The sequence below is a fragment of the Rhinatrema bivittatum genome, chromosome 5 (assembly GCF_901001135.1).
Source record: "Rhinatrema bivittatum chromosome 5, aRhiBiv1.1, whole genome shotgun sequence".
Lineage (NCBI taxonomy): Eukaryota > Metazoa > Chordata > Amphibia > Gymnophiona > Rhinatrematidae > Rhinatrema > Rhinatrema bivittatum.
In genome coordinates this window covers 344825457-344839510 of record NC_042619.1, presented here as the reverse complement: position 1 = coordinate 344839510, position 14054 = coordinate 344825457, and the positions used below count along the sequence as shown (strand labels likewise).

Sequence of the window (14054 nt, the reverse complement as noted above, 5' to 3'; positions counted from 1 at the left end):
ATGTCTGAGAGAAATGTAAGATTACCATGACACAGTATGATGAATTCTCTGAAACCAAGGTTGCTGTTGTCAATGTTTGGTTAGTTAGCAACCCTCTGAAAGAGCTTGCAATTTCTAGCAAGCACGATGTTACCAGTAAGATTCCCTTACCTAGTAAGGTTTCTTTAGTCACAGTACCTAAGAACTCAATAGTTACTGTAGGGGGTGTGTCCTTATACAATCTAGAACCAACCCATTTGCTACAGAGGTAGATGTCTTAGATGTGTTGGGGGGGGGGGGGGCATGAAATCAACTTTGATGAAAACCTGGTATATCTTTTAGGCTACAAAGATATTCACACTGTGGCACTCTTTGTAGACCAAGACACAGCAGAAATTGCTGATTATAATTATGATTTCAGAGATGAAGATATTTTGCAAACTGACTCTAAAATGTCTTATACCTTACTGCCTTAGCGAGCATAGTCCACATTCTATTTTCAATCACCTTCTTTAACAGGGTAAGGACCCTGTAAGGCACAGGAAAGGTCTCGCCATAAAGCTATGCACTTACAAAATCTCCTACAGCTTCCTTCGCTGGAACCATGAGGTATCAGATAGTTATCACTTTCCAGATTAGGTGGTTTGCATACACATACTCTACCTCAAGTATGAGTTGATATCCCTACCTCATCTCTACAGTATGCACCATGAGAGAACAACATTATTTTCTTTATTTCTTATCTCCTATATTTTCTATTATCCATTTATCTTTCTTCATTATACTTTTATCTTTCCTCATCATCATGATTATTTTATTCTTTATTATTCCTTCTATTCCATTATTATATTACTCCCTTATTATTACTATTATGATTCTTTATAAGGATTATTATTGCATTATTACTACATCGTGTTGATATCATCATTGGTGGTCATACATATACAGCTGAGGCCTGTAGAGTAGCCGGTAGTTAAGCTTAAGCGAGATAAGCTCCATTGCTGGCTCATCATGCTTAAGAAGGGGGAAAATGTAGGGCAATATCTCCTATTTGCCAATGATGCACCAGTTATGAATTATAATAGCCATGCACAGGATAAATTCTGACAGGCCCAGAATCTGCTATAGCAGGGGAAGGACTTTTAGCCAGGTGAACTTTAAACTGCCTTGCATCAGTGGAAACTAAAGGCCTTGTTCCAAGCAGTATTGAAGGTGTTATCAGATGTTCCTATTTGCTGTTCCTGTGCAAATAAAGAAACCATACAGAAGAGACCATATGACTTAATATCCTAGGCAGAATGTCAAGAACAGGCAAGCAGACCCCCACTTTTGCAAAGAAGAGCAGCCTGAAACAATGCTGACACTGACACAGCTTGGGATGACTACGTGACAGGTTCTTCCCCAAAGACACTTGGTGGGGGGGGGGGGGGGGGGGGGGGGTGGACCTGCCCACATGGCTGTAACCCCCTCCCCAAAGTAAAGTAAAGACCTGCAATAGGACAAGAAACCCTCCACCCACCACAGAGGGAAGTATAATATGGGGGCAAGTAGGCTGAAGAGTTCTGTTTCAAAAAGAAATAAAGGTTCTTATCCAGAGAGAAGAGAGGCCCAGTTCTGGAAAGAAAGAAGAAAAAAAGAACCTCCTGGCAGAGCGATCTGGAAGCCAAAAAGGGATCAGTGAGGCCAGGCACGGACCCCCAGAGGAAGAGAAGTCTCAGATCCTTAATGCAAAACCCTGAGAGCGAGAACCTGTGCCAAGGTGTCTCTGGAAGGCAAAGGAGGGTGCGAAGCCAGCCAGATCTCCCTGCTATCCTGAAGGGTGAGAACCATCCCTGCTCGCTCTGCCAGCCAAGCCAGGAAGCGAGCCTTTCCCCTGACCCCACTCTCCAGCCAGAGCCTGCATCTGAAGTGAACATAGGAATCAAGGGTAAGTTAGCCACAATTATTTATATAAAAGCAGGCCAAGGATTATGGCGTGTCTTGTTACCACCCATGATACTGAATTTTCTTTAGGGAAAACTGGTGTTTAGTAGCCAGAATGTTAAAGATAGGAATTATTGTTATTTTCTAAATGCTGTCCTGCTAAATCTGATAAAAGTATTTTTGAGGAGCATACACATTGTCTTTTGCCTGATATGATCGCAAGGAAGGTGGGAGGGCAGCTAGCAGTGTCTTTGTCACAGACAGACCCCTGCACCCCCCTCATCTACCCTACACTTCAATGCAGGAGCTTGGCTGAAATAGAAAGCACAGATCACTATACTGGTTCAAATGCCATTTACATACACCCTTTTTTCCTCCTCTTAAAAATTTTGTGTACCTATGTTCAACTGTCCACCCAGGAGCTGGAGGCAGAGAACACTGACTATACTGGTTCTGTGCTTAGTATACATTCTAGTGCCGTCATTAAAAGAATCCCATCTCCCGCTGCTGGGTGACTGGACTAAACCCATATGTTCCTGACTGGTGCAACAGAAGGAAAAGGAAGTCAGGTTTTTCAGTCTTGAGGCTATATACCACCTGAGGGGGATTTTTTAAACTTTTTAGTTGCAGTGGACTACAGCTCAAGCGATCCCTTAATTAAGGAGGGCATCAAAGGCTCAAAACAGCTTAAAAATCCTGTGTTTGAGAAGACAGATACTGAAAGTTTATTTGGAATACCAAGCCCCTACAAAAGTCTCTACCATGAGAAGGACTTGCCAACCAGTGAGTAGGGATGCACATGTGCTTTCATTGGTTTCAGTAATTTATGCCTGTAATTAATTTTATGCGTATCAGTACAAAGATGGGCCTGAGTTTAAAAAGCATTTACTGAGTAAGTGGGCTTTTGAAAATTGCTATACTATATGCCATTGAATTCTCCATAGGATTTAAACATAGAAATGATTGCAGAAAAGAACCAATGGTCCACCCAGTCTGCCCAGCAAGCTTCCCATGGTAGTATCTGCCACCCCATGTATCAGTCAGTTTTGCTTGATGTGCTTTGCTTATGGACTTAGCCATAGAAGCAGAGCTGTGTTTTTTCCTTATTGTCTGAGTTAGAGAGAAAAAAAAAAAAGAGTCATGGCTCATGTTGGTTGCCTCTGAATCTAAATTTCTCTTTCCTTTCAGTCCTTCCCCCCCCCCCCCCCCTTTCAAAGAAGAGAGTTATGTTGTATCAAAAGCATCATGGCTTATTGGTTAAGGGTAGTAATCTAAAGCCTTCTGTTCATGGTAGTAACTGCTGCACTGTGCTGATTACCCCCATGTTCATCAGCTTTGCAGACCATAAAAGTCAGGGTCCTCGTTAGTTGCGGTCTAAATCCAACTCCCCTTTTTCCCTGCCACTGAAGCAATGTTGGAGTTGCATCAAAAGCATCAGGGCTTATGGGTTAAGGGTAGTAACCACCGCACCAGCAAGTTACACCCATGCATGCTTTGTTTCCTTTAGCACTTGGCCAGAGAAGCAGCCCTATGCTTTTTTTCCCTTCTGTCCGTGTAACAGTAACCCAGATCATGGAAGGCGGCCCTTGGTTGTCATCTGAATACAATTCCTCTTATCCCCCTGCCGTCTACATGGGAAGCAGTGTTGCAGTTGTATTCAAAGCATATTGGCTAAGGGTAGTAATCTATCCGCTTTCTGCTAAGGGCAGTAACCGCCGTACCAGCAAGTTACCCACCTGCACGTGTCTCATTTACATCTTCTAGTCTTTAGAGATCCATAGTATTTATACTATACCCCCTTTGAATTTTCTTCTTCACCACCTCCTCTGGAAGGGCATTCCAGGCCTCTACCACCCTCACCTTGAAGAAATTTCTTAACTGTGGTTCTGAGTCATCATCCCCTGCAATTTCATTTCATGACTCCTAGTTTCTATTGTTTTCTTTCCTACAGAAAAGATTTGAAGTCCATATATCATTGAAACCTTTTAGGTATCTGAAGGTCTGTATCCTATCTCCCCTGCACCTCCTCTCTTCCAGGGTGCACATATTCAGATCCTTCAGCCTCTCCTCATAGGTCTTCCAATACAGACCCCACACCATTTTTGTCACCCTTCTCTGGACCACCTCCATCCCATCTCTATCCTTTTAGAGATATGGACTCCAGAACTCAACATAATACCCCAGGTAAGGCCTCACCAAGGGCATGTACAAGGACATTAACACCTTTTTCTTACTGGTTATTCCTTTCTCTATGAAGCACAGCATTCTTATGGCTTTAGCTATCATCTTGTCACATTGCTTTGCCATCTTCAGATCCCCAGACACTATCACTCAAAGATCCCTCTCTTGGTCTGTGCACATCAGGTCTTTCACCCATCACATACAGCTCTTTTAGATTACTGCATCCCAACTGCATGACTCCACTTCTTGGCAATAAATTACAACTGCCAAATCTTTGACCACTCTTCCAGCTTTCTTAAATCACTTTTATTCTCTCTACTCCTTCAGGCACATCCACTGTTGCAGATCTTAGTATCATCCACAAATAGACATGTTTTACCTTCTATCCCTTCCACAATGTCGTTCACAAAGATACTGAACAGAACCGGTCCCAACACTGATCCCTGTGGCACTCTACTTAACACGGCTCGCTCTTCAGAGTAAGTGCCATTTACCATTATACGCTGTCTCCTATTGGTCAACCAATTTGTAATCCATGCCACCACCTTGGCGCTCACACCAATTTTATTCACAAGCCTCCTATGCGGTACCGTATATAAAGCTTTCCTGAAATCCAAATAGATCACATTGAGCGTTCTTCCTCCATCCAATTCTCCAGTCACCCAATCAAAAAAATCAGATTTGTCTGACAGGACCTTCCCCTGGTGAATCCATGTTGCCTCAGGTCCAGCAACCCATCAGATTGTAGATAGTTCATTATCCTTTTGTTCAGCAGTCTCTCCATTAATTTTCCCACCACAGATATGAAGCTAACTGGCCTGTAGTTTCCAGCCTCCTCTCTGCTACCACTCTTGTGAAGCAGGACCACCACAGCTCTTCAATCCCATGGCACTACTCCCGTTTCCAGGGATCTATTGAAAAGGTCCTTCAGCGGACCCATCAGCACATCTCTGAGCTCCCTCAATATCCTGGGATGTATCTCATCTGGCCCCATGGCCTTGTCCACTTTCAGTTTGTCTAACTCTTCCCATACATTCTGTTCCATAAATGGAGTTTCATCTACCCCATCCCCAATTACGATCTTGTCTACCAGCAACGGTCCTTCTCCAGAGTCTTCTTTAGTGAACACCGAACTGAAGTATTTGTTTAATATTTCTGCCATTTCTTCATCTCGCTCCACAAATTGTTCCTCGTCATCTTTCAATTTCACTATACCACTATGGACCTTCCTTCTTTCTCTATCTGAAAAATGTTTTGTCACTTTGCTTTACCTCTTTGGCAATCCTCTCTTCCGCTTAACGTTTTGCTTTCTGATTTCTTTCATCTTCCTCAGTTTCACCAGATATTCTTCCCCGTGTTCCTCTTTCTGGGTTCTTTCATATCTCTTGAATGCTGCTCTTTTTACCATTTTTTCAGCCACTTCCTTTGATAACCAGATCTGTTTCTTTTTCCTCTTACTTTTACAGGCTTCCAGTTTTTCCTCTAGGAACATTCCCATTTTGACAAAGTCTGAATCTTTGATATTCAGAACTCTGGTCTGTGTGTGTCTTATCTGTATCCTCTTTGTGATATCAAACCATACCATCTGATGGTCACTGGGGCTCAGGTGGGCACCTACTCTATTTGAGACATTATCCCCATTTGTGAGCACCAGATCAAATATCACACTCTCCCTTGTGGGTTCATTAGCATTTTTGTTTGAATAGAGCCCCTTGAAAAGCATCCACTATCTCTCTACTTCTTGAAGATTCTGCAGATGAGATCCCCCAATCCACATCTGGCAGATTAAGATCCCCAACTAGCAACACTTCCTTTTTTTTCCACCTTTTGGATGTCTTCGATCAGATCTCTGCCCAGTTCTTCTGTTTGAGTTGGAGTTCTGTTTGAGTTGAGTTCTTCTGTTTGAGTTGTAAATGGAAGCACCTTCTAAGGGCACTTTTACACGAGTAACGGCTTTTGAAAATTGGTAAGATAGTATGTTACATTTACGCATGTAAATCCTTTGAAAATTACCACTTGGGTATACAATTATTTTATGTATGCAAAACATTTACAAGCATAAACTACTGAAACAAATGCACAACCCTACTCAGAGGTTGGCAAGTCCTCTCGTCTTTGTCATCTTAGAGATTTTTGCAGGACCTTGTATTCCAAATAAACCTTCAGTGTGTCTGAGGATTGTATTTGCATATCCCAACTAAGTTCTGTAAGAACCTAGAGAAGAATCAGCTACTGCCTTCTCGTTTAAAAACTGTATATGTAGTTGCTTGGTGAAGAGAGCTCTTATAGAAGCAGACAAAAGGGCTACAGGAATGCTAAGCAGTCCTGCAAAAAATTTCTTCTCAAAACCAAAAAGAGAAATGACTAAATGGCTTTTATAGTCCTGTGAAATCCCCTCTCTCAGAAATAGGAAATTGATATTCTGAAGGTTTTTAGGTGGCACTCGACTGAATTTTTGTACTCAAATTTGCTAATCACAAGTCATTTTTGCTGTATTTTGTTTTGATTGCTGATAATGTTGCTTTTTGTTTTGCTGAACTGTATATGCTTCTTAGATAGCCCAGTCACCCACAGTTTGAGAAATGCTAGCACAAAATTACAAATTTGCTTTTAGTTTAAAATGGACTATTTGGTTACCAGTTACAAAACAAGTGCTCTAGTTTCATAAGAATATCAGGAAACCAAAATAATAAATAAGAAAAAAAGCAAACTGATAACATTGAAATGTTTTAATTTTTATTTATATGAATTAAAATCAATTAGCGATGTGATAATTTTCTTTACACAAGTTAAAACTCCTAATTGAACAAGCAATATGGGGTAAAAAAAACCCAAATAATGTCAATACTGCCTAGGAAGTCAATGAGCCCAGGTGCTTGGTACTCTGATATCTTCATTTTTATAATAATGTATAGCCCTGTAAGTAGCTATGCGTTAAAATCCTGATTTTCTGTCTAGAATCTGTGCATGACTGCTTGCAACAATAGAAATCTAATTTAATTGAATATTTTTGTGTTTTTGCCTATGGGGAAAACTTAATAAATCAGGCCCTTAATGTTTTAGTGTAGAGTAATTACCACCTAAAAGCAAACTGCAAAAACTGGTATGCTAACAGAAGTAAAAACTGATAAAATACTTTTGATTCATCTTTGAAAACTTCATTTCACTATATTTACAGAATTCAAGGAATATATTTATAGTATACAAGGATTCAAAGACATTTTTTACAATATTTATTAAACTTATAAATCTATAAACCCAAAACTCAGAGGCACATAGTTTAAAAGGTCAAAAAGCACTAGAAGTAATAGATTTAACAGAGCTAGGACAGTTACCACCAATAATAAAAAAAACAAAACACATTACAGGAATCATCCTTCAAAGCAAACCTTTTGTTTCTAAAGACAAAAAAATTATTCAAGCCATCTGAGTCAAAAAAAACCCTATTTACAGGTCAACTTTATTCAGAAGTATTGTAAAATTGTGTAATACATCCAAGCTCACCTCTGAAGTATAAATCTCTATTAGTGTATAGTTACTGTATTTACAAATACATACACTTTAATTTTGCTCTTCATTGAAAACATTTCAATGAAAAAGAATCACAAAAAACATACAAAATGTTTAGTGGAAAACAGATGTATCACTGAGGGTGTACTTTGTAATAAATTCTCTTCTTGGGGAATTATACAACACAGAGAAAACTGAAGCTCTTCACCAGAAGTAGAATTTTACTTTAAATTATGTTAAATGTTACATTTTCTTGTCAACTTCTTCAGTCAACTTTCACCACACTGTATATTTTGGTAACAAACCAAAAGCATGCAAAGAATCCGATTGTTCCTATAAAGAAAAAGAAAAGGCATTTCAAATTTATTTTTGCAAAAACAGATAAAAATTCACTGTAAGTTGGAACACTCAAATTTAAGAGAAAACCACGACACTACCCATGAAATAAGCAGTATTTCCAAAGTGGTATGCAGCAACGAGCAATCAGCTAGCTTACTGATTATGGATGTGTATTTGTTTTATTTTTATGGATATAAAATTGTACCTAACTGCATGAAATTTATTTTATACATGTAACAAAACAGACCAAAATGTAAAAAAACAAAAGAAAATCCAAGAAAAATGAATAAAATTTGCCCCATGCATATCCCTAGTGCTAATCACTCGGTTAAAAAGTTGCTCTGCATTTTGCACACTGGTTAAAAATTACCTTACATGCCAGATCTGACTTAAATATGTGTAGCTTGTAAATTGCTTGTTAAAACATTCCCTAGGATATGAACATAAGTTATGCATAACAAAACTGGCATTGCAAAAAGTGGTGTTGCGAATTATACACACTGGGCCGGATTTTAAAAGCCTTATGCACGCAGGGCACTCGCGTGCTGGCGAGCGCATAGCCCCGGGATGCGCGTAAGTCCCAGGGCTTCGTACAAGGGGCGAGAGGGGGCATGTCTGGGGCGGGTCCGGGGGCGTGGCGCCAGCCCAGGAGCGTGGCTAAGGCCTCCGGACCAGCCTCTGGGGTTGGGTGATGGTGCACCAGCAGCTCGCTGGCGCGCACAGATTTACCCCTGCTTCAGGTAGGCGTAAATCTGCCAACAAAGGTAGGGGGTGGGTTAGGTAGGGGAAGGTGAGGGGAGGCGGAAGGAAAGTTCCCTCCGAGGCCGCTCCAATTTCGGAGCGGCCTCAGAGGGAACAGGCAGCGCGCGCCGGGCTCGGATTTTATAAGATACGCGTGGCCACCCCCTTGCACGCGCTGACCCCGGATTTTATAAGATACGCGCGGCTACGCGTACATGGGCACCAACCCTAAGCCACAGCCACACTGCATGCTTGAGCGCATGGGGAAAAAAACCCACCCACCATGGTCTAAGCGTGCTTCGCTGTGGCCTTGCTGCCTGCCATGCAACTGACCTACAACGTGGGGACCTAGGCTGAATGCTGCTCTACCTGCACTGCCTCCACTATCAACTAATTCCCAAGAGGTGTGAGAAGTGGGAGGTTCTTAGCACTAAGGGACACACATGACCTGGTAAGGAAAAGGGGCCTATTACTCTCCTCCCCCCCCCCCCCCCCCCCAATTCCCTTTTTCCGGAGCTCAGCCCTTTCCTAGCAGAAGGCATGATTGGGCCAGCAGCTACGGGGGAAGAGGACACAAATCTTCACTGCTGAGCACTCCCTTGCCTCAAACTCTCTCTCTTTTTTGGAGCCTAAGCTTGGCCAGGTACAGAGGCTCAACCGCTCAACTGAGGGAGAGCCAACCAGGTGTCGCCTCAGGAGCACTTTTTTTTGTTTTAAACACAGGCAATCCCCAGTAAGGAGATGTATGTCCACCACCTGCTGGAGACGGAAAATAGTGGCAGGCTGATATAGGAGGCAGTGAGTCAGTCTCCATCTGCCAGTAAGAGTGCATAACCCACCAGTGTGGATTGGCTTGCTTGCGTACAGAAGAATAGTTTGTGGTGAGAAATATTTGGGCATCTATCTAGACTTCCTTTCCCTGAAAGCCCAAATAAACCTCTAGAAAGAGTTTTCTAGAAACAAATTACTAAGGAGGCTAAAATCTGTGTTAAAAAACTGGCTGATTTTCAGTGTCATACAAGCCTATTGCTATCATAATTAGATTATTGCAACTCGTTCTATCTAGGACAATCACATTACCTACAAAATTACCTCCAGCTAGTACACAATGTTACAGCCTAGCTTGTATCTGGAACACTTTAGCACCTAAATTGGTTTATCTCCACTGCCTTCCAATTAGTTATTTAATCAAATTTAAGATACATACATTGATGCTCAAAGGTTTGCTTAATGCTCCTAAACATATCTTGACTGTTGTATCCATGTATACACTACTTCTACATAAACTTTAAAATTGCAAGGAGCAATATTGTTGAAAATACCCTCTGCTCAAAAGCATTTTCAGTTGCTGCACCCATGTTATGGAATATACTCCTGGCTGAAATGCAGTGTTCTCTGATTACATAAAGTTTTTATTTTGCACTGATTTCTGTTTTTCATATTTTTGACAAATTTTGTTATATAATGTACTGCTTATATGATGTTGTGCCCCGCTAAGAACCAGTTTTTTCATATCTGCAGGATATAAATGTCTTCAAATAAATAATGAAACGTAAAACAAAAGTCACAATAATGGCAAACTTTATCCTGTGGTTTAATTGCTAGTGTTATACCGAACTGACAAAGTTTAACCAGATTAATTCTTCAAAATATGATCCCTTTATGGATTGACTGATACATTCCAGATGCCATACAAGTAGATAATTCTGAACACTGTTATAAGATGTACAATTGATCTCAAATTTTAGGAGCGGAAAACATTTCTAGTTCAAATAAGGAGTTAAAAAATGTGTACTGTATAGTCAATGCAATATTTTCAAAATTAAAAAAAGCAGGACTCCACTGCTATTTTTAGTGATATGATACATGTCTAAATAGTCCTTTCCAAAGCTCACTGATAAATTTATAAGCAGAAATTAAGATCATAGACAAGCAAAAGTTCAGTCATTAGTCCCAGCAAAGAATCATGCTCACTAGATTACTGATGTTTACAGAACTCATTACTATGATATGTAGTTGTGGGCCCAGCTGTGAATCACAAAGATTTGTCATGTTGTTTGTAGTATTATGCCTGCTGAGCCTAATCAATGACCTGGAATACAGTATAGAAGTGCATGCCTGAAGCATGTGGTACACTGACATAACAGCAGGGCATTGTCAAATTCCTTCCCGGCATGGACTATTTTTAACAGATGGGTAAGCAGTGGCAGGATAGTTCTGATATAACAATTAAGATTGTTTTTAGAGCTTTTTCAGGATCTTGACAGAAGTAGCTGCCTTTAGGGTTAATTTATGGTAAATCGTTAATGTAATGAATTTGAATCTCTTAAAACAATAACCTGCATATACTCCATTTTTAGCTACTTTGTTAAAACATGGGAAAATTCCAATCATACACTGAGCTCCCTGTTCTTTTCCTATTAAAAATAAAGGAAAAAAAATGTAAGCAATATGACTGCAAGTCATGAACAGGCATTCCAACATGATCATCATTTTAAAGTTTGTTCTATAACCTTCAAACCATAGTAACATAGTATTAACGGCAGAAAAAGACCAAATGGTCCATCTAATCTGCCCAGCAAGTTTCCTATGGTAGCAGCTGCTGCTCCATGCAGGTTACCCCCAAGCCTTATATAATAACAAAGCAGCATTTTTACAGGGTGAAGAGTCTTTCTGAAAATTCAGACAATGCTGCTGGTTGACGTGCTTTGCTTATGAACTTGGCAGTAAAAGCCATCCTGTGCTTTTTCCCTTTATATCTGCATATCAGTCAAGGACAGTGTTGGTTGTCCTTGAATCCAATACCCTTTTTCCCCATACTGTCAAAGTAGAGAGGAGCTGCATAAAAAGCATCCAGGCTTATTGGTAAAGGGTAGTAATCCCCATGAATATCAGGTTACCCCATGTACCCTTTTCCTCATTTCCATCCTTCAGCGATCCACAGTGTTTATCCCATGCCCTGACTGTTTATTTTCACCACCTCCTCCGCAAGGGCATTCCATGAAGAAATATTTCCTGACGTTGGTTCTGAGTCGTCCCCCCTGGAGTTTCGTTTTTATGACGCCTAGTTCTACTGTTTCCTTTCCAATGGAACAGGTTTGAAGTCCACAGGCATCATTAGAACCTTTCAGTTTCTGAATGTCTGCACCTTCTCTCTTCCAGAATGTACATATGCAGCCTCTCTCAATAAATCTTCCGATACAGACCCCATACCCTATACCATTTTGGTTGCTCTTTTTTGGACCGCCACCATCCTTTTTTAAAAACAATTTTTATTGGGTTTACCAAAAGGGAAAGCAGAGTTGCTTACCTGTAACAGGTGTTCTCACAGGACAGCAGGATGTTAGTCCTCACATATGGGTGACATCACAGGATGGAGCCCAATCACGGATCACTTTTGCCAAAGTTTCTAGAACTTTGACTGGCACCTACTGGGCATGCCCAGCATAGCACCAACTCTGCATGAAGCAGGGGCCCCTCATCAGTCTGGTAATATAGTAAAAGTGCGTGCGAAAAATAAAATAAGAAAATGTAAACTAATCCAACTCTGCGGGGTGGCAGGTGGGTTTCGAGAGGACTAACATCCTGCTGTCCTGTGAGAACACCTGTTACAGGTAAGCAACTCTGCTTTCTCACAGGACAAGCAGGATGGTTGTCCTCACATATGGGTGAGTACCGAGCTGAGGATGCCCGAGCAAAGCACCAAATGCATCCAAAGATGTGCAACAGGCACAATAGGGGTGGAAATTTGGTTGGGGCGGCATCCTGAATGGGTCTGTGGAAGGATGTTGGGAAGTTAAATTGAACACAGGTTGCGTAGAATAGATTGTCCAGATGGAATCCTGTCTGCCAGCCTTATCTAAGCAATAATGGGCTGCAAAAGTATGGCGAGAACACCAGGTAGCAGCCTTACAAATATCAGCAAGCGGCCACTGAACGGAGGTGCACTACTGAGGTCACCATGGCCCTGACAGGGTGAGCTGTTACACGGTCTTGTAGCGCAATGCCTGCTTGCTGGTAGCAAAAAGAGATGCATTCCGCCAACCAGGAGGAGAGGGTCTGCTTTCCCACAGGATTTCCCAGTTTGATGGTATCAAAAGAAACAATTGGGTGGATTTCCTGTGGGTCGACGTATGGTCCAGATAGAAAGTGAGCACGATTGCAGTCCAAAGAATGCAGAGCCTGTTCTCCTGGGTTTGAATGGGGCCTAGGAAAAAAGGTAGGTAGGATAATAGATTGGTTAATATGAAATTCCGACACTACCTTCGGCAAAAATTTAGGGTGAGTGCAGAGCACTACCTTGTCATGCAGAATTTTAGTGTAAGGCGGGTAGGTAACTAATGCCTGTAATTCACTAACTCTGCAAGCGGACATGATCGCAAGAAGTACCTTCCAGGTGAGATAGCGGAGATCACAGGAGTGGAGAAGCTCAAACGAAGGTTTCATGAGCCGTCCCAAAACCACGTCAGAAGCAGGGGCAGGAGGGTGCAGCGGAGGTTTTAAATGGAGCAAGCCTCTCATGAAACGTGATACTAAGGGTTGCGTTGAAATGGAGACATTTCCTATACCCTTATGGTATGCAGACACTGCACTAACATGCACCCTGATAGAGGAAGTTTTTAGGCCTACCTGACAGGTGCCAGAGATAGTCCAGGAACCTCGCAGTGGAACAAGTGAAGGGGTCTATGGACATGGAAGTGCACCAGACCGTAAACCTCTTCCATTTAGAGCGATAAGACCTTCTCTCGTTGAAGGCTTTCGTGAAGCCACGAGGACTCTGGTTACTGACTCTGAAAGGTTAAAAGGTTGGAGTATTAACCTTTCAACATCCAGGCTGTCAGACAGAGCTTGGAGGTTGGGGTGTTGCAGATACCCTTCGTTCTGAGTAATTAGAAGGGGATCCTTCCCCAGAGGAATGTGTCAGCGTACTGATAGGTCCTGGAGGATTGGAAACCACACCTGGTGTGGCCAGTGGGGTGCTATCAGAATCATTAATCCCTTGTCCTGCTGCAGCTTCACGAGTGTCTTTGAAATGAGAGGAAGTGGAGGGTACACACAAAGGAGACCGCTGGCCCAGGAGAGGGTGAAGGCATCTCTTGGTTGCGAGTGGTGACTGCGAATGAGAGAGCAGAAGTTGTCTACTTTGTGGTTGTGGCCCGACGCAAAAAGGTCTATTCGAGGGTAACACCAGCATTGGAATTTCGTGTCCACTATCGTGGTGTTGAGAGACCACTCGTGTGGATGAAAAGAGTGACTCAGCCTGTCCGCCAAAAGATTGTCCACTCCCGGCAAATAGGTTGCTTTGAGGTACATTGAGCAGGAAAGGGCCCATGCCCATATCTGTGCAGCTTCTTGACACAGGAGGTAGGAGCCCGTTCCCC

General features: G+C 41.9%; 1 protein-coding gene and 1 long non-coding RNA gene across 4 annotated transcripts in view; one reads left to right on the top strand and one right to left on the bottom strand.

Annotated features, from left to right (window-relative positions):
* LOC115092977 overlaps positions 1 to 14054 on the top strand; it is a 38369-nt gene that overhangs the window by 12799 nt on the left and 11516 nt on the right. Inside the window, exon 1 of one of the 2 annotated variants that reach the window (XR_003857140.1) lies at positions 1416 to 1906. The exons of the other annotated variant lie outside the window; for it this stretch is intronic. This is a non-coding gene — a long non-coding RNA (uncharacterized LOC115092977). Of the gene's footprint in view, positions 1 to 1415; positions 1907 to 14054 lie in introns of those variants that run through there. 2 annotated transcript variants of the gene reach the window in all.
* The window catches only part of TM9SF2 (transmembrane 9 superfamily member 2), a 121520-nt gene continuing 114268 nt past the window's right edge, over positions 6803 to 14054 (bottom strand). For both annotated transcript variants that reach the window (XM_029604499.1, XM_029604500.1), the window contains one exon: positions 6803 to 7926. In XM_029604499.1, coding sequence (XP_029460359.1) covers positions 7859 to 7926 — 68 coding nt within the window. In that variant the 3' untranslated portion in view covers positions 6803 to 7858. The remainder of the gene's footprint in view (positions 7927 to 14054) is intronic.